General features: G+C 41.0%; 1 protein-coding gene across 4 annotated transcripts; it reads left to right on the forward strand.

Moving 5' to 3' along the window:
* The first annotated feature begins 298 nt into the window (after positions 1-298).
* On the forward strand, positions 299-25,568 carry abi3bpa (ABI family, member 3 (NESH) binding protein a). Of its 4 annotated transcripts, XM_085435725.1 has the most exons (23): positions 299-592; positions 5,528-5,707; positions 5,818-5,886; positions 5,978-6,110; positions 7,859-8,049; positions 8,504-8,547; positions 9,290-9,347; positions 10,297-10,359; positions 10,553-10,648; positions 12,237-13,646; positions 14,069-14,146; positions 14,542-14,724; positions 15,258-15,326; positions 19,141-19,203; positions 20,195-20,317; positions 20,668-20,757; positions 20,861-21,070; positions 21,492-21,597; positions 22,175-22,254; positions 22,797-22,826; positions 22,926-23,084; positions 23,676-23,798; positions 23,883-25,568. In XM_085435725.1, exons 1-23 carry the CDS (start codon positions 496-498, stop codon positions 23,996-23,998), a joined length of 3,771 nt encoding a protein of 1,256 aa, XP_085291851.1. In that variant the 5' UTR covers positions 299-495; the 3' UTR covers positions 23,999-25,568. The 4 variants fall into 4 exon arrangements, with proteins under 4 accessions (XP_085291851.1, XP_085291852.1, XP_085291853.1 ...); XM_085435726.1 differs by lacking the exons at positions 12,237-13,646; positions 14,069-14,146 and having other exon boundaries at positions 23,883-25,564; XM_085435727.1 differs by lacking the exons at positions 12,237-13,646; positions 14,069-14,146; positions 14,542-14,724; positions 15,258-15,326 and having other exon boundaries at positions 23,883-25,563.
* The last annotated feature ends 71 nt before the right edge of the window (positions 25,569-25,639 follow it).

Here is a 25,639-nt window from a genome sequence, read left to right on the forward strand (position 1 = left end):
GCCAATGACACTCTTAGAGGTCCTGAAAAGATTTACAGTGACGAGGTAACAAATGGAGAAATGGGGACACAACATAATGATCTAAGAAAAGAAAAGAAGGCTGTGGAGGGTGGGTGGCTTGGAGAAAACCTCCTCTCCATTTGCAGGGAAAGAGTGTGAAAACAAGAGAGTGCGGGGGAAAGGAGAGATGGGGCAGCAGGAGGAGAGTGGGTGGGTCTTGCTCCATCTGTCCCCTCCCTCTGATCCAGAGGTATAGATGGTGCAGGAGCAGCCTGCTGCATCCAGAAGTCCAGTCTAGGGAACAGCACTAGTCCCGAGAACCAGAAGCTCAGACAAGTATCCAGCCACTCGGACACGTCTAGCCTGATTTCTGCAGCAGACACTTCACTCAACCACCTGTTGACAAATCAGTGAAAGCATTTATTTGACTCACTCGTGGTGTGAGATCTCTGAGATCATTCAGATCACTGCAGATCTGAGAGCCGACATCAGCAGATGATGAAGATGCAGCAGCACTCGCACATCTTTCTAGCCCTTATCCTTGCAGTCTTCATCTTTAGGATAGCTCTGTCTGGTCCCTCTGTGGTCAGAGGTAGGTGGTCTTTGCATTTGTCTTACTGTCATGTGCTTAAAAATTAGCGACGGGGGAAACTACTGATTGCATGACAAGTGAGGTATTTGTTACATATTTTAATGAGTGATCATTGTGGTTTTCTTCATTGTAGTTCTCCTTCTATAGTTTAAGATCACCAGATTACCAGCCTCCCTGAAAACACGACTTAAAATTAAATACATACAGACTCTTCAGATTTAAAAAACCTGCTGACCGAAAAATATTTTTGCTAAAGTGCCTCCACTCTGACATCTCCAAAATCAGCTTGAGGTCTCCAACTCATCAACACCACCCCGTGTATTGAGTCTTATGTCTACTTTGATTCTTGCAACATTCTTGGAAAAACACGCAAATGTTTTACATGTTATGTAATTATCCAGATACCAAAGTACACACACAAAGTAAAGCAAACTTTGAGACCATGCTTCATAGCCTTGATGTATTTTGTGACTAAAACTTGGGTGCCCTTTAAAGATTTGGATGGTACTAAAAGTGATTTGGGGTGAGAGGGCTGGAGTTGGTGAAAATAAAGGCTGCTTCCAGTGTGTAATCTGCTCACTGAAGTTGGCTTACAGACAAATCTCAGTGTGCAGCTTTGGCAGCTAGATGAAAGGGGCTGTGTGTATTGATGCTATGGGAACAGAGGGGTAAATGTCTGTATCGTTCTACTTGGACCAAAGATAAAACCTGGTTTGCTGCAAAATTAGTTTGCTTTATTGTCTGACAGATAGAGCAAAATATATGGATGTCAGTCTACTTTCCAGTGCTTTTAATTCTTAGTTATGCATTTGTGCTCTTAAACATTTTTCCCATCTGTATCTGAATGAGTTAAATCTCTGCTAATGCTAAAATTATTTACCACTATCCCACTTGAGGACAATATATTGTATAGGATGCTAACTGCAGCTGTGCCAGACCAAACATGGCCTCGTGCAATGTGGAGATTAATGAGAGAGAAATATGGCAGGAGAGAGGAAAGTGGACGAGATTAGAGGACAAGAAAGATGAATTCAAAGCACTTTAGGAAGTTAAAAAGAGGATCAGGTTGATGGAAGGATGGCTATTGAGTCATGCAGGATGGCAGAGATGGAGAAAAGGCGGTGAAGGACGACATGGAGCTACGCCATAGGAACAAGGGAAAACAGCTGTTCCTTGCAGTTGAATCTGACATGGGGGGATATTAAATGTGAGCGCGGCGAGACCTGCATGGAAGCCAAAGTTGGGGTAAAAAGTAGGAGTCAAATTCCAGGCACAATTATCTGCTGCTAGGCTGCAAGGTACGGTCTCCTGCTGAATTACAGTAGATATTCTCTGGGCTGAATTATCCTGGTCTGGAGTGGTTCTCATTAGAGCCATTATAGGTCAGTTTTTCAAACACCTGCTGCTTTGGCTGGCACGGGGCTCTGAGAAATGTTAACACTCCATTTTGTTACATGAAAGTGACTGTTATACCAAGCTCCATAAAACATCTGTCTGTCCTCACAGGAAGAGGAAGCCAAGTCTCTCTACGTCTTTACTTCCAGGACAGAAATCCGAGAGGCCAAAATACTCTACACCAGATCAGAGGATACTGGGAAGGATATCATGTTTGTCTATATAGTTAACGCGGGCTTCAGAGCAATAATCACAAGCATTGTATTGAAATTTGGTTAGCTGTGGTGTTCAGCTGCTCTGACTCAAGACAAACTAACATGAAACCACTGTTCTGTGTCACTTCCATCCACCAAAACTACTTCAAACAAAGACAGCAACATTTCTTTTCCATTGCATTTTGAAAACAAAACAAGCCTCGCAGCCTCCTTCAGATTTGTTTTTATGGGGAGGTTGTGTTGGGTTTTGCATCTGTATTTATCATCCATTGGTTCTCAAATCAGCATGAGTGGAAAAGTCTGTACTAAATGAGAACAAATAGACTATCTACTACATCAAGAGAGGGCTGCTCATGGTGAAGATTTGTAGTTTGATAATGTCAGACATTTAATCATGTTTTAAAGCCAACAAACCATACGTTATGCAGATCCATGTTGCAATGTTTAATTTTAATGACCAAACATAAAAATATCACGTTGCACTCAGGTTGAAGCTTAAGAGAGCAACTGACAACCCAATTAACCTACTCTCTTTACTGCAGGATCATCCATCAGTGATCCAACACGGCCTCTCTGCAGAGCCAAGATTAAGTTTCCCATTTGAGGGTGTTTCTCTATATCCAGCCAGCAGGATTACGTTGTCTTGATATCGGTCCAGGGTGACTACGAGCAGAATTGTTTGTTGTGTGATGTGGCAAAGTTTATTGCATAATCCGACAAGTTTATAGGCCAACTCCCAGTGTTATGATTGATGTGCTTATACAGTATTCAGTGATGAATGGGCTTCACCCCCCAGTGCGTGTTTGTGTGTGTGCAACATACAGATGAAACTGATTAAAACAGGTTGGCATAGTAGCAGCTTTTTTTAATCAGTTTTCTTTCATTCTTTTTGCAATTATGACATTTTCTCTTCTTCTCAGCATTGATCGTTATCGTTTTCAGACTCCTATCCTTCCTCAGAACATGGATTTTTCTTTTTAATATCACAAGCTTTTCTTCAACGTTTCCTTAAGTCTTTCTGCCATGATCTCCACCATACTCCTAGCTGGTGTCGCATGCTATGCGTGTGTTGGTCTGCTCCTTCAGCTAAGGCAAACTAATCATTGCTCGCTGAAGTGAAATACCTACTGGCGTACCAGCACAGAAATGACACTTTAACACTCTAGGATATTGCCAAGAGATTTACTCAGTGCTGGATTAATCAACATCGGGTTAACTTATATGGCAAAAGGTTCATGTTCATACAAAAGTCCCACTCTCCAGCTTTAACATGGACCGATTATGCGACTCTTATTATTGATCCCCTGGGCAGAGCTGCAAAAGCTCCTCCAGCACACTTATGTAACAGGTCACAGATCTAAACAGGAAAAAATGAATTTGTTGTTTTGGTTCCCTTTTTTGACCCTCCTTTTGGCCTGTTCAGTACTCCGTCCTTGGTTATTAGGGGTGAGATTTTAATTTCAGCTCTGAACTCTTCTAGGTGCATGTGAGAACACACTGTTTGACATTAAATGGTCCATAACTTGCCAGGTCTTTGTGTGATGATGGTTTGCTCTGATTTAAGAGAAGCACAGGTAATGATGGTCTTGTGAGTGGCTGTCCTGTGTCCTGCCCCCCTCTGCTTTATTCGGGCTACACCCTTGCCTAAATCAAAACAAGTATTTTACAGCAGCAAACGTAAAAGTAAAAGTTACATTTCATGTGTAAAAACAGCTTGAACATCAGTGCTTTTCCTTTTCACTGTACTTGATTTATTGTCAGCACTTTGACTGGATTCATTCCTAAACCTTTATTCATTTTTCTCTGGAAATACAGATAAGCCTTAACAGTGTGTAAGCGTTGCATGGGCCAGATGACCGGGCTTTGGGCAGGTTGTCATGGGGCAGATTCGATGTTTGCTTGTTCTGGAGTTTAAAACGTGTTGCCAGAAGTTTCCTAATATTTTATGCACTCTGAGCCCATCTCCCCCTGCGCCAGTTTCTTGTTTTTATCGGAAATACTGATGTGAGAATCAAAACAAATGCAGATTTTACAGGAAACACATCGCTGGAAAAGCATAAGGGTATTTTTCAAATCCAGGGCTTCCCCCTCTTTCACTGTCAGTGTCTGTTTTGGCGTTTGGCTGCTTCCTGGCAGTATTCCTCCTGCAAAGTTCCACTATTTCATTTAACTGAAATATGAGCCAAGGACATGTGCTGTGGAGACTGTGATACAAGTCGTAATCCAAGCAGAAAGCCCATTGTTTTAAACCTTGTAGACTATGAGCAATTTAGTGCATGTAGGCTCAATTGTGAGATCCACTGTAAAAAAATATTTAAAGATGCAGAGGATGACGTCACTGAATTAAAGCAGACTGACAGTCTTTCCATCATTACTGCTCACAGCGTATTATCCAAGTGTGCACTGGTGTTTTTGCTTTACATGTGCATCAGGCAAGGGTCAGTCACACTCCTGGAGCAGCTGCACTTGTCTCAATTCTCTGATGTTTATTAGTATTCCTATTGTAAATTGGCTAATTGTTAGCATTCCTAGTTATTGGCTAGTGTGACGGGCCACATGACAGAGGCAAATAATGAGAAAAGGTAAACAAACTTTTCCACATATTGTGTTTGAAGACACGGAGAGTTCCTTTTTCCTTGACTTTATGATGATGCCAACTTTTTCAGGAATTTATGACACCATTTAATATAGATAAGCAGATTGTTTTAAAGCCAAGACAGATCATTTTCCATGGGACGTGTCAGCGCTGAAGGTTTCTTCTAGGTCACCATGAAAATACAGCCATGGTGTGCATTCTGGGGAAGCTCTCTTCCTCTTTAGTGCCTGTTCTCATCTAGCATTTGTCCTATCTGACTGGGACTGTATTCTTTGTGTTTGTGTTTGCCAGTTTTCAAATCAAGACAAGAATGTTCCAGCTTTGCTGATCTTTTTTTTTGATATCTGAAATGATCAAAGATTGGATATGCACTGCTGTTTTTAAAAGCTGCTTCAGAGCACTTCAAAGTCCTTGATCACTGCAACAAGCTGCAGTTTATGATGTTTGTAGTTTGCAGAAAACAATAATGTTCTTATCAATTTGGAAAGCAAGCAGACATGTGCCTGCTTAGAAATCACAACTATTGTCTTGTACCTCAGTTGAACTTCAACCAGACAAATCTCTGCTTTTACTGTACTTGCTACTTTGTTGCTTTTGAAGTAGTGGACAGCAGAAAAGTCTGAGAAGGTGTAGGTACTGAAAATGACAGTTTTTGTACCTCTGCAGAAAAAAGAAAGAAACAAAAGAAAATGTAAAAGAAAATACATAAATCTGATGCTGCTTCCTCAGTGAGACGCCAAAACATGAAAGTCCGCATCAGCACCACAGGAGACACCATTGTGATGAAGTTTTTGCGTCCCAACACTGACACCAGGCTGGAGGGATACATCCTGGGATACGGCGGCAGCATGTTCTCCAAACAGTTCATTCAGCTGCCAGAAGATGGAAAACCATATGAGACAGAGTTTGGTAAGAAAGCCTGGTGATGTGCCCTGCAGGACCAGGTGTTCATCAATACATTGTGTTTGCTGCTGAGGCTCAGAGGAAATATAACCTGCAGTTTGTTCTTCTGCTTTTAGATGCTGAGCCCAAGTACCTTATAGCTGTCCAGCCTATTCCTGCTAACGAGGTGAAGAAGCAGTGCACAGGTATGTCTGCTTAAAGCAAAGGAAGTTATCACCAATGTGACTTGCTGAAAGTGTTTTTTGCACATTTAGTAAGATGCAAACCTTTTCTCAGGTAAAGTGGAATTGCAGAAGCCGCTGCACCTGGTCATTGGGTCGGTGACGCCAACCTCAGTTCTTCTGTCCTGGGGGACACTGCTGAAAACCCCTTATGAAGGCAACGTCATGAATGACTGTCTGGAGGATGGGTGAGCTTAAATGTGTCATTGCGCAAAGCAGGCTTTTCTTTAAAAAATGAGACAGAACCATTGTGACTTTGGTAATATAAACACAATATAATGTTAATATCTTATCATTTAGTCTGTTTTTTTAATTTTGGCAGTTTGGCAACATTATAACCAGGGCTGAACATAAGTGGTCCGCAGGTGCGCATTCGCTGTCAAAATAAAAGACACACCAGATAAGAAGTTGGAACGCACGTTTGCGTACATAAGATGTTCTGGAGGAGGACACACATTTGTTCAGAACTCTTAAAGATGTCGAAGAAGCAAGCTCCATAAGCAATTACTTTGGTGTTCCTCCACCGCAAAAGAAGCGCGTATTCTCGGAATTTACGGATCTTATGTACGGAAACGCGCGTTCCAACTTCTTATCTGGTGGTGCGTCTTTTATTTTGACAGCGAATGCGCACCTGCGGACCACTTATGTGCCGCCCTGATTATAACTATGTCAAATGAACTGTTTTTTAATTTAAAAAAAAGTTTTGCTGAATTTGTTTAAGAATAATTTAAGAGAACCTTCATTATGTATGGGGCTATACGGAGTGTGTTGCTGTTTTTATTGTTTTTTAAGGTTTGTGGTGAATTTTTGAATGTTTATATCATATAGACATCAGATATATCCATCTTTGGGAGGTATTAGTTGGAGTGATTTTAAAAATGTGTTATGTTTGCCAGCTCAGAGGTTTTGAAGTCACAAAAGCAAATTGGAGTATTCAATTGAGCTTTGTGCAGTTATTGCTATCAATCCCACTGACCCAGCTTCTCAGAAGTGAATGAGGACATCTGTTATTCTAAGGATATGTTATGCACCCGTCCCTTTTACTGCTTGCAATATATTAATGCTTACCAGTGGCATAACTGTCACTGCAGCCAAACTAGACTAAATGCTTGTACTTTTTTCCTAAAGTACCAGTCTAGGGTTTTGAGATTTTCTTGTACCAATGCTGTACTGTTGTTACGATGAGCTCAGTAACAGCTGGTGGAATAAATCTTTCTCTGTCCAATCTCTATCCTCTCACACACACATTTGCTGCAGAGAGTCTGGAATAAGTGCACAAACAGTAAATGAGTCCCTGAAGCCTCTCGTGTTACTTAGCAGTGGATCCAGGGCAGCCTGTGCACACAGGTGTTTAGGAGTCAACAATCTGTGACACAGATTGTGTTTGATGAAGTACTACTTTTTTTTAAAGTGACGGTTCTGTTGTTTGCAACAAATCTTCCAGTGGTTAAATATTATTTTCATATGTATGTCTTATAAAAAGATTAATAACCATGTGTTTGTTGGTTCTGTTAAAGGAAAGGAAAGAAACTAAGTTGTGCCACAGACTCAAGTCAAGTCAAATCACGACCTCACTGTGCAGTTCAGATGATGGCAGCGATACACAGCAATAAATTTGATTGAACCATTTTCAGGGGGATTTCTGATTTTGACTCCATCTTTTAAGAAGATGGGTTCAAGGCGCCCCATGTAGCCAAGGGAAATCCAAGAGAAATGGAAATGTGGCATGGAAAGATTCATTTGTCACTTTGCTTAATGAAATGGAATTAATTGACAGCATCGTTAGCACGCAAGGTTTCGCTAAAAAGAAAATGAAAAAATATTACAACAGTAGCATCGTATTCTCCTTGTACTTCTTGCATCATGCCTCCAGATGTGATCATTAGTGGATGCATTGTGTGTGAGTTGTTCTGTTTGTTCTGTGTCTTGTTCTCAGACACTACACAGTGCGTTACCGTGAGAAGAACAGGAAGTGGAACTACCAGACCTGTCCAACAAGCGATACAGTCATTGACAAACTGAAGCCAAACACAGTCTATGAGTTTGGTGTCCAGCCAAATTCTAAGGATGGCACCGGTGTGTGGAGCAGGCCGGTTGTTCACAACATCAGCATGCCAGGAGTCGAAGGCAAGTTTGACTTCTTTGCTTAGCCATATTATCACCTTCTGTAGCAAATACCTCGAATCTGACTACAATTATTTTAACATCTTAATAAAAACATGGATTGACAGGTAGTGCTAGGAAAAAGGTAGAAATTTCTGGGACAAATGCTACAACTCATTTTCGTATAAGAACAGAGTCATAAGAATCTGGTTGTCTCGTCGTCTGAGAGCAGGTTAAAGACAATTCAGCATTCAGTCTGACATGTGCAATCCCAAAATCTGCTCTGTTAAAGACTAGAGGACTTCAGGGCTGCAGTGCATGTTTAGATAGGGCTTCAGTCTTTACCGATTATGTGAGCATGACAAGGCTACAGTGCAGTACTGCATTTCCAGTTACTGAATCGAACCATTTTTTTTCCTTTCACATTGTTTCTTCCACTGAAGTCACTTATTTACTGATTCTTCTCTTGTGTTTCTAGAGAAGGTCATCAGGAAAATCTTTAGGCCTCCAGTCAGCCCTGCGGTATGTAATGGACACAGCCAGTTTGTTATTGAAACAAACCCAAATATTCAGTGTTTTATTCTATTCTTATGTGGATACACGTGCTACTAGAGGTCGAATAGGCTCAGTATTGCAGTAAACAAGTGTGTGTAATGAAATGGCACAGGTATACTTCCATTTATCAAAGAAAACAAAAAGGAACTGGTTGTGCATTTGGAACGGGCAATCTGCTTTAGAGTCCTTGTACACTTTGGTGAGCTTATGCTATTCTCAGGATTGTTTGCCTCATTAATTTTCCATCCAACTGCTGAATGGAAACGGCATTGATGCAGCCAGGACTGAGAGAGCAGTCAAGCCAAAGAGAGCAGTCTGCAGCTACAGCTAACTTGAGTGGGGATTAAAAAAAAGGGAGATGAGTTGGAGGCACAAGGGAGGAGGGATAATAATGCTGAAAAGAGTTCAGAAAAGAAAAGTGGCACAAATTTTCTAACAGCGCGGCTCTGCTCTATCATGCCAATCTCACAAAACAGCACAGCTGTTGAGATTTAGCCTCAGGACTTGCCCTTAAAGGAAAGCTTTGAATAACAAGAGTCTCACTAGGGACTTTACCAACTTGACATGGTGTAAAGAGGCCATAGGTTATAGGTTATGCAACAAAGGAAAAGACATGGTACAGCCCAAATACTAATTCTTTTCACCTGTTATGATAGTCATAGACTAAACCCACTTTTTCTTCATGTCTTTTTTGCCTTTCACCCATCAGAAACCTGTACCTTCAGGTCCCCATTCCTTGCCCTCATTTCCTCACCTCACTTCCTCAGGTAAGCAAACAGAGAGACACTGCTGAGTTGAATTTGATACAGAAGGCAGAATCTACTGCTGCTTAGAGATCTCTGTTTGAATTCCTTTCCACTGACCCCTACCTTAAGATTTAACACTGGAAATATTAATAAAGCCATAATTTATTGTTCTGCGGACAGGATTTCCCCATATACCTCCAGCTTCTAAAATAATTTTACTTAGCTGGGCATGCAAAGTACAGTTTTTAACAGTACTCAGCACTGTATTCCAAACATCTACAAGAACTTTCCACGGATTTTCCATCTTTTCTAGCTCTTCTTTCTCTTCAAGTAATGCCTGAGTGACTCAATAAAGTTATGAAGAATTTTCTGTGGGGGTGATATCATCCGTTGGACTCCTTTTTTTATGTTCCTTAAAGTGATTTGTCTTTAATGTGATTATATGTTTGAGGTTGTTGTCATACCACAGCATGAATTAATCTCTCTGATAATAAACAAGATACTCAAATGCTTAACACAATTCCACTGAACGCAGTCTAAAAAGATTAGTTTTGATAAGGTAAATCAACTAACTTTCTACAGCAATTATGATGGTGTGGAGTGTTGTAATGTTAGGCGGTGTACAGTAATGTCAAAAGGGTTGCTATTCACTTCTACATTTTAAAAGACGGTAAAGAGTATTAATACGACAGAGGGATGAAATGTCAGCATTGCATCTACAAATTGTTTCTGTTGACACCAAAATCAATTAATGCACATTTGAATTATTTCCTAATTGTTTAATATTGGAGGATTAAACCAGCACTAAACATTTTTGTGCAAAACGTTTAGTGAACTGACTCTTTCAAAACACATTTTGCTGTTTTTAAATGACTGACTAATCATGATCATTTACCGCTTTTCAGAAGTGAAAATTAAGCCATTGTAATTTTTCTCTCCTTGACTTTAATCTCTGCTTTGTCCTTGTCAGTCCAAAACAAGACCAGGGGCAGACTGCCCTTCTCCAGGAACATAGCCACACAGACGACTCTTGGTAATGATTTTTCTGACCTAAAACTGAGTTCAGAGGTCAGAAAGATCTCTGGACCTCATGTCTGACACTGACTTCTCTATCGCTGTCGTGAAAGCTAATTTTTATTATACAAACAATATTGCCCTGCACATTCTACAGGTTGTAGACCCATACCTTTTCTCTTGGTTATACTAACATACACTATTTTTCTTAGCGCCAACCACAACCACAACCAAAACCACAACTACTACTAAGGAAACCCTGTCTACTCGTGGACCTGCACCTGCTGTGATCAACAAACAGCCAATTGGTAAACAGAGAATCATGGTTCTTTTTGAAAAGCTTCATGGCTCTCATTTCAGCTGTGTAAAATGATGGACGGAATTGCACTAGTTGCATGAGCAGCTGTTTGGGCTGCAATAATGTGGGTGATCTTGGATGCATGGGATTTTAGGTAAACAACAAAAGCTTGCAGAGATTGTTGATGATGTTCTCAGGGTTCAGTTGTTGAAAGTTAGTTGAACAAGCCTGCAAGCCAAAACGATTTTATATTCCTGAGATATTAGTGACTTTTAATGAGCTCTGAGAACCTCATTAACTGCTGCTCATTCAAAAAAATTGATTTCAGTCATATCATACATATTCCAAATTATATCTCAGATATATCCACTGTATTTTTTAAAAAGTTTTTTGTATTTCCATGTCTAGCATTTTTTTTGTTGGTATGTTAAACTCTTTATTTTTATTTCAGGATTCACAGTGTGGTTATTACCATTTTTGGATGATTAGAGGCTTTTGCTTTTAATGCAGTGGAGTTGGTGGCAGTGGAAATCTGCATGAATAAACTGCATGATGGAATTTTTTCTCTTCTTCCAACAGGAACTTCAACAAACTATGTTATTCCTTTTTCTTCCCTGTATTTCACTGTCGTCTGTTCCCTCTTTTTTACATTTATGTTCTCAAACACAGGGATCTGCAGAAACACAGTGCTGGAAATGTATTTTGAAACCATGAAGGTAGACACTGAAACACAAAATGGGATATAGTCAGTTCCTCAAGTAAATGGAGATCATTCCAAACTTTTGGCCGTGTACGCCACTATAGTTTAAAATTGGATAAAATTGATCTGTTACTGAAGTTGTAGCTTTAATTCAAGGGGCTAACTATAATTCGAAATTACATCCATTTTCTACACAGCTCCCTGTGTTTTCAGGATATGCTAAATGTTAATGGGAGCAGTACAGACCAAAAGAGCAGAGACTTTGGTGCATGATCAAATCAACTGTTTTTTGTTGTCTGTTTTGTTTAAATCCATGAATCAAAGCTGAACGGCATTAACATCACTGTTTGTGCTGAGATCCACTGAGGTGGTGTATAGATATAAAGTTGTGAGAATGGAAAACTTTATAACAATACTATTGTTTTCCTCGTTTCCTTCTCTTCTTTTTTGACTTCCTCTTTTTCTTCATTCTTGCTCATTGATGGGAACATCTCATTAGATTGAACAACCAGGTTAGAATGGTCTATCAAACTTCCACACTAAGTCATCATAACCAGTGAATTTAGATGCTCATCACACTTAACAACAATAGCCGTTCCTGTCATAACACATAATACCTGCACAAGCTCTATCTGCCATTGAAATTGCACTTGGCCTATGAGACAAACATAGAGCAGTGTTGCTTGTTTTCTTTTTTTTTCAATAATTGCTCTGAGTAGCACATCAGTTGGTCTAAACTGTTGGCTCTCTTGCTTTTATGTCTTTCCTGGATGATGAAAAAAAATATATGTATATATTTTTTTTACATTTTGTAAATGGAACAGAAGATTATTTTTGAAATTTTACAGTACACAACTGTGGCTTCATGGGCATCTTTTCTTTTTCTCACATAACCCAGGAGGAGGAGACCTCTCCAGATCTGAGGTCCCATTAACTCCCAAGCTCCATCCTTTACTACATATAACAACCACCATGGCACCTGTGCCAGTAGTCCAGGCAAATGTGGAGAATCATGGAGGGCACGTACAACCTCAACCTAACTTGAAGCTCCAGCAACAGTATTCAGGACTACCAAAGCCCAAACCCCAACAGCCTCAAATGAAGCCCAGAGTTAATGCTCAACGTCTCCCAAAGCCCACTGACCAAACTGTGACACAACCCTACACAACACCCCAAATCAAAGTCCAAACCACATCAAAACTCCACATAACACCCCAGTCTATAATTCAGATCCAACCACTACCCCACACAACACCCCAATTAAAGGTCCAAACCAAACTACAACCCCACACAACACCCCAGTCCAAAATTCAAATGAAACCACAACCCCACACAACACTCCAGCAGAAAGTCCCGATCCAACTACAACCCCACACAACAGCCCGTACTAAGCTCCATGCACAGCCAAAACCCCTATCAACAGCCCAGCCTATATTTCAAACAAAACCTCAACTGCAAATCCAAACAACATTCCAGCCCAAACTCCACACCCAACCTCAACAACACCTGGCAGTATCCCAGCCTACAGAGCATACCCACCCCCTTTCACTGCCTCAGACAAAACCAAAACCCCAATCACATCTTCAAACCACACCACATCTTGAATCAGAACCACAGCCTCAGCCAACACCCTACACCAAACGCCAGGCCCAACCACTAGCACAAGAGGTACATAAGACCCAGACACAGCCTCAGAGACAAGATCAACTAAGTTCCCAAACCACTCCTGTGCCATCTATTCAATCCACTTATCCAATACCCCAGCACATTCCCTATACCAAGAAAAGACCGCTAAAGACTCAAACTCAACCTCAACCTCATCCACAAAATAAATCTCCAAATCCACCACATAAACCAAAGACACCACAACAACAGCCAGGTGTAAGTACCAGGCGCAAGTCTGGAATCCAACCAGCATCAAAACCAAGCATAATTTCTTCCCATTCCAAACCCTCAACACAACCCGAGCCCAAGAACCAAACTAAGCCCCAACCACTCTCTCAACCAAAAAGGCAGCCCAAGCTTCACCCATCAACTCAACTTCCAAAAAGTCATTCAAAGCCAATAATTAGGGATAAACAAAACTCTCCACCAAAAATTCTGCCACAGTTAAAATCACAACCTCCAAAAAATACCCAGGACCATGTTGTACCTCAACCCATTACCAAGCCACAGTTTCCATCAAAGGCCCAGTCACAACCCCAACTTCCATCTAAGCCCCAACCTAAACCTCAAGCTGGGCTTCAGCCTCACTCCAGGACCTACTCTGATCCCACCAAGGTCACCTCAAAGCAGGCAGTCCCTACGGGTAAAGACCCTACTTTTCAATCCACAATTTGTAATCCGCAATTTAAGCATTAAAATCTTAGCTATTAATTGTTATTATTTAATTTTTAATGGGGGCGGAATTAGTTTATGAAGAAACTGTTTTAAAGAAAGAGTTCTACATCTCTTATCTCAGAAGTAGCTAGAATGTATCTTTTAGTAAGTTACATATTTTGATAGTAATCCATACCTTAGTTAAACCCAAGAGGATAACTGCATGACATGTGTATGAGTTAATTCTTAAATATTGTGATCACAACTTTTGTCAATGCATTCATTTTGAAACCAACAACTGGCAAATAGTAGTAGGGTAAGCCCCCTGTAAAAAAACAAAAAAACAAAAAAACTAAAACTATGTTCACATGCATCTTATACCAGATATAAAGTGAGTTTTCTTTCACACAGCTCCTAGTCCACAAGAAGAGGGCAAGCCTCTACCAAGACCTGCCCTGGCTACAGAGAAGGCTGGTAGATACAATCATGGTAAACACCATGACAAGTTTGTCCCATTACCATCTCTGCTTTTTTGTCAAGCCACACAGAGAATGGTGCTTTGAGTTGTATTTCAAACCATTTGACAATGTCACTGCTTCCCCATCTCCATCTCCATCCAATCACCCCACACACCCTGTCCTGTTGTTGTTCCTGTCTCCATGTGTGGCTCCATCTTCAGTGCAGCACACTTCACCTCACCCCTGCCCATTCGCAAACAAATTAGTCTGGCTAGCTTTCGATCTCATTTATGGCGCTCTGTCATTTCATCCAGTGTCTGCTCCTCTGCATTCTCTTTCACGTACATGCTTTACCATTTATCCCATCTAGGTCAAGCCTTCCAGCTCCCAACTAACTAACTTCCAGTTGCCTCTCTACTCATCTAGGTCCTGGTGTTCTCGGGTCGTCTGAAGTTCCTCGTTCTCCCATTAGCTCATCTGTTCCTACAGCAGGAAGAAACACCACCCTGCGTCGCACATCGGTTCCTTCTCATTCCACTAATCATGTTGCCAGACCATTCTCACAATCCAGGACAGTCACTTCCTCTCACAGTTCCAGCACACCTGGCGGTAATGGAATACTCACTTTCCCTTCACTTATTTCTTTTTCCAAGCAGCTACCTCAGGTTATTACCTTCTCTTAGCACGCTTACACACACTACAGCTACAGAAGAAGATAAACAAACTCATGACTAGTGATTTTAGCTACACGATATTTGGTGAGAGCATACCGTAGTCAATCAATTTTGTCCTCTCCACATTCTGCCACATGTGCTTGGTATGTATTTAACACTTTTACCACGAGCAGCAATGGCGTCTATGGTATAAGGGTCGTTAACATGATTTACGGTCCCTCTCGCTGGCCAGGTGGGAAGTCTGGCCTCAGCACTGGCCAGGACACATCACATTTTACGCCACCAATGCCAAGACAAGTGCTGTGCCGACAGCCACCACAGTCCTTCTTTCTCTTCTGTATCTCTTTTTCTTTTAAACATACGCTCCTGTTCACTACCCAGATATCTCGCCTTTCTTCTTATTTGGTACTGGTATGTTTTTCCTCAGTGGCACAAAACATTATATAACAGACCTTTCTCTCCCTCCAGCAGCCAGTGGGGCGCATCATAGGGGCAATGCTCCTCCTAGACGTATCGTGTGGCCCAAAGAAAAATCTGGTAAAGACAAACCAAGATAATTGCCTTCCAGTGTTCCTAACTCACTAACCTCAGAGGCACTGTCACGCCCCATCCCACTTCATCACACTGATCTGTGCTTTTTGTCACAATGCACTTCCGCTCTGTGACTTTCAGCTTATCCGTCAATGTGACAGTGTTTCCTGGTCATGGTCTGTGTTGTCTGATGTGTCCAGTCCCAGAGGCTTTCACTTGACTGAGACTGAAGCCACACATTATGAAATCTATTATACAACTGTCTTCATATTACCAAGTCTAAAGCACATATGGACTGGTTTATGTTAGTCTGAGAGTGCTAGCTGGGAAAGGTGAATGTGGGTTGCCCCTTTTTTTGGTGATTCACATTGTTTCCATTCTGCCAGGCAGGCTCAGTTAATTAGAATAATTGAATCCATCCCAAATAGTAATGCAAACCACGTCTGGACCGCATGTATTTAATGGTGGCGCTCTGCTCACTCCTTGTTGTTGGGAGTTGTGTAGAGCAGTTCAATGCTTCAGTCCCATGTCACAGCTGTTATGTGTTATTTCTGGAAACTTGGACAGTTTCAGAGGTCTTCAAGGAGTCGCAAGGCTCTCTGGAAGCAACTCTACAAAAAAAGGAACATTTATTTTGCCTGCCGCCCTGCTCATCTAAGCACAAAATCTCCCACTGACTTTGTTTAAAGGACAGCATCTACACATAGTTCACCTTCCTGCCTTTATAAAGTAACGAAGTTGTTCATGTTGATATCAAAAGCTTTGCATACTACACTAGCAGCTGGTACAGAGTGTGTGCTTTTAATGAAACTAAGAATTAGAGCGTGTCCACAATAGCTTTATAGAGCCGAGTTTCACACTGGCACTTAAATTTGAAATTGTTTTTGAAAGCTGTGCTTATAGTTGGATGCACGTGTCCGTTATTGAATCACATCCATGAAACACATGAAATCTGAGTGTGTGTTGCAAAAGTAATAACCCCGGTGTTGTGAGACGCTGGTATGTATTTCACTGGGAATATTTGTCTGGCCTGACCGTAAATCTTGGTGTTTTGGTTGCATATATTTTCACATTCTAACCCTAAAGAAGATGAAGTTATCTGACAGAAACCAGCGCTCACACCGCTGCTGCTGTTTTAAATCACAGATCTGAGTCAGATGTTTTTGGCATATTGCAGGCTCAATGTGGTGTTTTAGTGGTTTTATTGTGAAACATCAAACCAAACTCACCTGCTGTAGAAACTGTAGAGCAGCTCTCATCATGTCATACACTTTGTAGACATATTGTTGACTTTCCACTTTACACCTTGATGGCTCATTTCTTGTTCAGTTAACCAAGACAGGGCTGTCAGAGCTGTCAGTTCTTCATATTACACATACCCAATCGACATAGTTTGTGATTTTATGGGCTATTTTTGGTAATAGTTGGACAACAATAGTCATTGTAAAAACAAAATATGCCCTCTTTCAATTCCAAGATTTCATGTGTCTGGAAAAATCTGGTACAAGCCAATTTCTAATAGTCCTGAAATACAACCTCAGATGAACAACAACACATGGCATATTACACTGTGTCATTATTAATTTAACAGAAACTATGCCAAAATTCAGAAGCAGTTTGCGAAATACTAACTGCATAATTTAGTAGCTTGCAGAATCACCTTTAGCAGTAGTATGTTGCTGTAGGAAGTAATCATTTCCTCTATGACTTGTAAGTTGTAGAAGTTTGTCCTGCTCTTCTTTACAACATTACTTCAGTCCATTGGAGTTTGCAGGTATTGGTTTATAAGGAGGTTGAGGTCTGGACTTTGACTAGGTCATTGCAACACCCTGATTCTTTTCTTTTCAACTATTTTTGTTGTAGATTTCCTGCTGTGTTCGGTATCATTGTCCTGTTGCATGAACCAGTTTTGCCCAAGCTTTAACTGTTGGACAGGTGGCCTCATATTTGACTCTAGAATACTTTGGTATGCAGAGGAGTCCAGGTGTGGCTGCAAAACAAGTCCAAATCATCACCCCTCCACCACCATGCCTGACAGTTCGTATCAGCTGTTTGTGCTGCCATGTGCTCTTTTTGGAGAGTTATTTTCTGGCAACCTTTCTGACCCAGTCACATTTGTTCAGTCTTTTTCTAATTGTACTATCATGGACTTTAACATTTAACATGTTAACCAAGACCTGTAGAGGTGCTCAGCTCTTTGGTTTTTTTGTAGTTTATCTAAGCATTGCACGGTCTGCCCTTGCGCTGTATTTGCTGAGACATCCACTCCTCGGAAGATTGGCCAGTGTCTTCAATCTTTTCTACTACTGAATAATTTTTCTCCTTGTAGAATAATGGAATTCACGTTATTTGGAAATGGCCTTATAATCCAGCCTGCAAACCACTGCTGCTTTTATAGAGGCGCACATATGCTTATGATCAGTTAATCAAGTGAATATGATTAGCAGCACCGGGCTGCCACTGGCCCTCTTAATTCCTATGGAACCAGTAAGGGTGTACTTAGTTTTTCACACACTAGGTTTTGTTAAATAAATCATGACATGGTCTAATATGTCATATGTTGTTGTACTGAAATAACATTAAAACTTGCTGAGGACCAGATTAGTTTTCATTATGTCCTTATATGTGAAATCTTAGAATTGATGACGGTGTACTTTCTTTTTACCATGGCTGTACACTACATGTGAGTCAGATGTCCTCCTAGATTATATTTTCAGTGTTAATCATATTGATTCAGTTTGTTTTGCCTGACATCGCTGATTCATACTGACCATGGAGAAGTCAACTCCAGACAAACCCAAATTAAATGTTTTTTTGGCATCTTTATATAGACAATTATTTTTTATCTTGTTGCCAGAGTGACCATTAATGAATATCCAAGATAAGAGATGACAAATGGCTCTGGAAATGAAACACAAACTTTAAAGCAGGTTTTCTTTAAAGAAGTCAAATATGAAACGCGTAAAGGCATTTTTATGTGTCAAGCCTCCCAGAGTTTCTCTACCTCCTCTGTGATAAAACGGCATTAATTAAGGATGATTTTGCTTTTTGCAAAAGCCTAAAGTCAGAGCAGAATCTTCCTGATAAGAAAACTGAGTTTGACAGTTTGTAGCTGAGGTGTTTTCATTACAGAACCTTGCACTTCTTTGTGATCACTTATCCAAAACCACAAAAGCCAGTTCATTTCTCGTGTTCATTTAAGCAGCTCAGACTGAAATGATGTGATACTGATTTCACTGTTTGGTCCGATTGTTACTATTATTATTATTTATTTATTTTGCATTCTTTGTGGAACATTTTTATGGTCAAATCCCAAACATTTTTCTAGTGGAAATGAGTCAAAAAATGCTTCATTACCCCAGAATTCGGCCTGCCTTGGTTTAAGTATTGGCTTTATTTTTTTGTTTCCTCACTTCTCAGTTCTGTAGATTTTAGGATGAGTGGTTCAAACTTTTATTTCCAGTTTTCACACCGACTTTACATGAGCTACAGGTTGTGGTACTCCTCTGTGGCAGGATTTTACCAAGAAGCTTTTGGGCACGTCACATGCAACCTGTCTGGCTGCTGCATTGTTGCTTTTATTATGTTTATGTTGTATTATGTGTCTTTTTATTTTCTTTTAGTGCAAGTATTTCTGCGTACGTCTGCTCTGATCCATCTCCCCTTTGAAATTTGACATTCTTCATTATTTTTGCACTCTTACATTAATCAACACTTGTTTTCAGTTTAGTGTCTGTTCTCCAGTGCTGACCACATTCTGCTTTGCTTTTCTTGTGAATTTTATTCTGAAAGAGACTCTGTTTCCCACAATTCCTTGCAGTTCTGCGTCCCTCTGTTTCTGGCAACAAGAAGACCAACCTGGTGGCAAAGCCTAGCAGTCATGGTGAGGGCAACAGATGAGTGAATGCAACTGCACCTCACCCACATTCAGAGTCTCCCGAGTGTTAAAGGAGAGTATGGAAGAAAAATAATGCAATTCAAGTTTAAGTACCAGTTTGTCATAGATAAACAAGCTGATGTTTTTCTAACATATCAAGTTTTGAGTTAGTGAGGGAGAGGTTCTGGAAGACCGTTTCGTCCAGTCTTTATGTCTTTATGCTGCGTTTCATGCTGAGCAGACAGATATCAGCCTTTTTATCTGTCAGTACGAACATCTTCAAATCTGTTTCCAAAGATATCCAAACTATTGCTTTAAACTTCTTCCAGAGTGCCAAAGTTTGAAGTCTTCTTAACTGCTACATCTCCTGCACGAGCATCACTTGCTATCCTCTCTTCCCTGTAAAATAATCTTATTCAGTGTCTGTATAATGTTTTCAAAACTAAATTTTAATAGGCTTGCAAGTGTGAAAGCATTTTTTTAAATACACCTTTTCCTGCTACACCCACCATATATTCAACTTAAATTCATGATTTTTATTTTTTATTTTTCCGAGTCAGTCACAGCTGCTCTGCTTTCATGTCCTTCACAGTTTGAGAACCACCATCTTAAGCCATCTATTATATTACTAACGCACAAAACTGCAATTATGCTGTATTTATCTCACCTTTTACATCTCAGCTGTCTCCCTGCTTAGTTTCTCTCACCGTTTTCATATAAATGCACTTAAGAGCATTAAGTAAGTGTTTTTGTGTGCATGTGAGCGCATCTGGGCACCCTCGGTCTCAGCAGTATGCATTCTGGCACCGCTCTTTCCCCTTTAAAGAACACTAGAGAGATTACTCGACGATCAATCTCTGATCTTTCAGCAGCCAGGAAAAGGCCACTGAGTTGCTCGGTGAGGATGGCCAGAGCAGATGGATTGCAACTGTGTGTGACTGTGAGTCAGACAATGAGGGAGAAGAACTGAACTCTCCTCCTGCTGTTCTGTCCTCAGATAAACCCATGGACCTGAAACAAGGAGAAAAGGCGTCTGTCCTGAAGCCGTTCCCGCTGGTCACAGCCAGACCCAAGCAAGAGCCCAAACAGCAGACGACCACCACAGCCCCTGCGCTAAACAGTACGAGCAGCACATTTTTGCAGTGTTTCTTCTGAGGAACATGATCACATGCATGCTAAATCACCTCCCTGTAAAAGGATAAAGACTGAATGAGTTTTGCAGACATTGCGTTAACAAAGACAATGCGTTGGTGATGCAGCTGGCAGATGTGTATAGTGGGGAGATAAAGAGAAAAGCAAACTTAAAAAGCACCAAGAAGCAGACAAAGAGTCTGAATGCAGGCCAGAGCAGGTGCTGGGCTAGCTGGTCACTGACCTGGGCCAAAGCTGTAAAACTAAAAGAGGGAGAGTTGCCAGGGACTCCTGGCTCATCAAACTAACCCCATCTCCTCTAAACTGTTTCCTTTCCAGCCAGCCGTTTTGACATATATGAAAACTCCTCCATATTCAGGCCCCTGCCTAAGTCAGAGGTAGACAGCATGGGCAACCCGCGCTTTATAGGTAAGATTTTAAAGTATCAATGATTTAATCAGTTCTTTAGCAGCACCAATTAGGGTCTTAATGTGACATGAATAAAATAAATTCTTAACATACCCACATACAGCTCCCCACGTCATCTACAAGACGGATAAGCCGCCAGAAGAGCCATGCTCTATCACCTCCTCCCTCGCTTACTTCCCCGATGAGGAAGGCAGCGATCAGAATGTGACCGGTCCTCCCCGCCTACCTCCATCCAACGTCACTGTGGTCACCGTGGAGGGTTGCCCGTCCTTTGTCATTCTTGACTGGCAGAAAACCGACAACGAAACCAGAGGTATGCAGAGAAAAGGCTGACATTTCCGAATGGACGGAGGTTGAAACTGCCTCCCGGTGGCCTGAGTTGTATGAGGTGGCTGGATTTCATTATACTTGTTTGCAAGTCTTGATTAAGAGTTTAGACTACATTGTAATCTCTTTTTATTAACCACGTGTGGCCTTGTGGATATTACCCTAGATCGTTCTATAAAATATTAAGATGGTTTCTTAAGCTGTCTTATAAACCGAGTGCAACAAGTGAATCCAAGGTCTGCGCCCAGTGACACATCACGACAACAAAAACACGTGTTCTGCCTCCGGTTCTCATGTGTCTCTTATTAAGATATGTCACTGTTTTCGGGACGATTTCATAAATAGATCCAGGTGAAATGTTTTAATAAAAAGCACTATGTGAGTTCTCCCTTTCCTCTTTTTCTCAGAGTATGAAGTTGTGTCCACCACCACAGGCCCGAATGGAAGGCAGACGTCAGTATTGACAACCAACCAGACCCACACAGCCGTGGAGAATCTCAAACCAGAGAGCAGGTCCGCACCCCACAGATGTCCTGATATTATCCTTAATCTCGTTTGAGATCGAACACTACATTTGTTCATATAAATCTGTAGATGAACAAATACAGCCCGGCTGAACTAAAATGCCTGACTGCATTAATAAAGTTCACCGCTGATGGAACTAAGAGAGGCGTATTAAATTGCACTGAAGTGCTCCGAGTTTGCGTCACTTAAAGTTAATTCCAGATTCTTCTGAACTCTTGTGCTCTTGCAGTGAGTCACATTTGGTTTTGCTCACACAAAATGGCCAAAGTGACACCAAAAAAACAAGACAAGACAAAAAACTGAGGAAATGTGGGTGGAGTGGGTCACTGAGTTTTCAATTAGATCTCAGCATCTGGAGTCTCAAGGCTCACCAGAACCCTCCCTGGGGCTGGGTTTACATGAACAATTGCCAGCACATCTGAGCGCACCACGTGGAAGAACCATCAGCTCTGTGTGTGTTATTCTAAGTGTGAACCCACACTTAGCTGTCAAACACTGCTGTTTATTTTCATCTTTCAGCGTATAATTATTATTATTATTGCCCTTAATATGTATTTCTTTTCAGTTATGAATTCACAGTAACACCGAGGAATGAGCTGGGAACGGGACCCTCCTCCGATCCTGTAACTTTTAGCACAGAGTCAGGCAAGTTTTACAGACCATCTAATGCAGGTCAAATCCACCATAAACCCCCACAGAAGAAACTCATTACTTGCATGTAAATGCCACTGTACATGTTACATTCCAGGCTGTGATTAGCATTAATTCTCTTGTACTATTAGGCGGTTGCTAGTCTAATCATTTCAGCATGGCACTGGGGAGCAAGCTGATTAAGGATCAAATCTTGAGGCTTGTCAAGCTCACCAGATGTCCTCTGAGGCTCATTTCTAACACATCATGCACCTGGTGATCACAGCATTAAGCTGAATTTGCTCCATTCATTAAGCAGCTGAAATGTGTCCTCGCATTGATCAGCTCTTATGTTTTTAATTCAAAATGACAACACAGAGGGCTGAGTGGTTAGCTTAATTGGCCTCCTGCTCTTGTGCAATCAAAGCCCATCCTGTTGGGGTTGTACACTGTAAATAATATGCTAGACACTCTGAGGCAAGTCTGGATTTGACTGCCTGTTATATCTGAAATGTCTTAATGATGTTGTTCATTACAACTTTCCCTCCTGTCTGCAGCGGACCCTCGAGTGAGCGAGTATGTTTCAGGTGATTTGTTTTCCCCCTCTCTTCACAATATTTTAGCCAGCTCGACAAGTCAGAAATCAGTATTTCAGATTCTCTTGATATTCTGAACAAACCCCACAGGCAAAGATGCCATCTGGACTCAGTTTCCGTTTAAAGCTGATGCCCACTCTGAATGCAATGGAAAGCAGTTCGTGAAGAGAACCTGGTACCGAAAGTTTGTGGGCATCCAGCTCTGCAACTCCTTAAGATACAAGATCTACCTGAGCGAGACTCTCAATGGTAATTATGCAAACAAATCAGTGAACAGGAATGACACAAATCACATTACAAATCACTTGCAAACACAATCCTTAACCGGCTTGACTGGACAGCAGTACAGCCTTTTCTTTATCGTAAAAAGCATAAAATTGGCCTCAACATGTAATTATTGATTTTTTTTAAAATGAGTCTGTTAATGAATTTGAAGCAGTAGATTAGATTAGTTTAAAAGTTGATGCATGGAAATGAAATGTTTCCTCATAATTCTAAGAGGACATTGACTTGGCAGCTGCACAGGAGCTGCTTGTATGTCTGTGTAATGAGAAAAGGTAAACCAAAACTGATTAAAAAATAAAAAACAGCAATAAATGTGAAACAAGAAATGGAAATAATGTAAAAGAAAGTAGCACGCTTCATATCCAAGAAAACATGAAAAAGCTCAAAAGATTTCGTTCTGCAAAGCATCTTCGCATCGCACACCATTCAAACACTAAAGAAGAGAACGATGGTTCACACGCTTCTCTTGGTTCTTTCTTTCAAATTCATTTGCAATGAACTGGGAGTTAACTCGTTATGCGGTAACTAAACAATGACTTCCATTCTCCACTGCAGGGAAGTTTTACAACATAGGGGATCAGACGGGATACGGCGAGGACCACTGTCAGTTTGTGGATTCTTTCTTGGATGGCAAGACTGGCAGCCATTTCCTGGCTGACCAGCTTCCAAGCAGACAAGGTATTTTGGTTAGCTGTAAACAACCGCTGATTATTTAATGCCTTTAATTTAGCAGAGTCTCATCTTTCCTCCGTTTGTTGCCAGGCTTCTACAGAGCGCTGAGACAAGAGCCCGTTTCCTTTGGAGAGATCGGAGGAAAGTCGCACTCGACTTACGTAGGCTGGTATGAGTGTGGCACTCCCATACCTGGAAAGTGGTAAGAACCCACAGGACTGTCCAGGAGGATGGACTAAGTAGTGAGGAAGAAGATGGACATCAAAGACGCCTGAGTGATCCTGAAGGGAGGTGGGCTTTTCTTACGTGGACTCTGTAGACGGCGCTTTAAAATCACACCTCTGTCCTGGACGTGGACTTCTACAGAACTATTAGGCGTCACAAAACTCTCTAGAGTGCATTTCTTGATCAAAAATGTCCCTAGGGACAAAGGAATGCAGAAGTTGGAGTGATCCAAAATGTTGAACATACAATTAATCACAAGAGAAAATGTTGGGAAGCTGGCTCCCAAAGTGTAATAACTTGATATAAAGTATGATAATATTTATCAAGAATATTGAATTGTGTGTGCTGGGGCTTTTGAGATAAACTAAAATACAGTATTTGTATTGAGCGCCCGCACTGGTCATGTGTATACAGACAGGTGCCAATCATATGTTCATTGTACAGGTTGACTGTAAAATACACAAACACACAGTGACCTTCTGCTGGCCCTAAGGGATTATTAACAGTTGCAGTTTGCACAGTATTAAACATCCGCTCATATATGTATATGGTGTCCAATACAGTTTATTAAGTGTCCGACAGATGGTGGCACATTTCAGGTAAAAGAGAATAATCAGTGGTTCAGGCCAGCATTTCTATGGGAGCATTTAGAAATGAGACTTGATGCCATTAATGTCGGCTTGTCCTGTATTTTACAGAGTGAAAATATAATAGTGGAAACTGCACAAGTAGAATGTGTTCTCTTGTTATAGCTCTGCAAAAGGTTAAAATAAATTGTGGCCTATATGGCTACAGTGATGTAATGCATTGTATATAATTCCAGCAATTGATCGTGTTTTATTCTTATTGGCAAACAGACGGAGAAAGTTGGGATAGTTAGGGATATTATCTCCCTCGGGCACCACAGACTGACTGGTGTGTGTGTGTGTGTAATGGCATTAAAAAGGACTTTAGATTCGCAATTAAACCATTAACTCATAATGAGAGTGTTCAAGTAAGGTCAAAGGTATAAGAGCGGAAGTTGTTTAGTCGTAGACGTAAATGTATCCTGGGGTCTCACCCCCTGTTGGCTAACAGAAAAAAGTGCAGCCTAAAAGCACTAACACTTTGGCTTCACTTTCAGACGCGTACAGTCTTTACTTAGCACAAAAAAGTAATATAAAGGAGAAACTTTTGACCTGTTACTTTCAAGCACCTTTAAATCCCGCAAATCAACAGGTTATTTGACAATTTAAGGTTATGTGAACAGTTAACTACACCGTAACAGGTTGTAACAAGTCATTGCCTCTCAACCGGAGAAGACTAAGGTAAAGTTACCAGTCCTATCGGGAAATGGTCTGGTGTAATATATATGTTACATACATCTATGTATCTTTGTAATAAATGTGCAAACCAATGAAAACAGTTGTTTCATTTTGCAGACTTGATGAATTTCAGAAGGGACTGGCAGTGATCTTGCCAGTCCTCTTTCAGTAAGAAAGCAACCCATTGCAACATCAGCTTTGCACACATGAGCACGCTTGGCATCATTGCTGTAACAGAGGCAGACACAAAACCCTAACACTGTGCTATCAATAACTGGGGATCATTTACAGTGGACAAAGACATCTAGAAAGCAATCT

This window comes from Copadichromis virginalis, linkage group LG16, assembly GCF_057382275.1.
Source record: "Copadichromis virginalis isolate Kocher_CV1m ecotype Utaka linkage group LG16, C_Virginalis_male_GT1.1, whole genome shotgun sequence".
In the NCBI taxonomy this organism is placed as follows: domain Eukaryota; kingdom Metazoa; phylum Chordata; class Actinopteri; order Cichliformes; family Cichlidae; genus Copadichromis; species Copadichromis virginalis.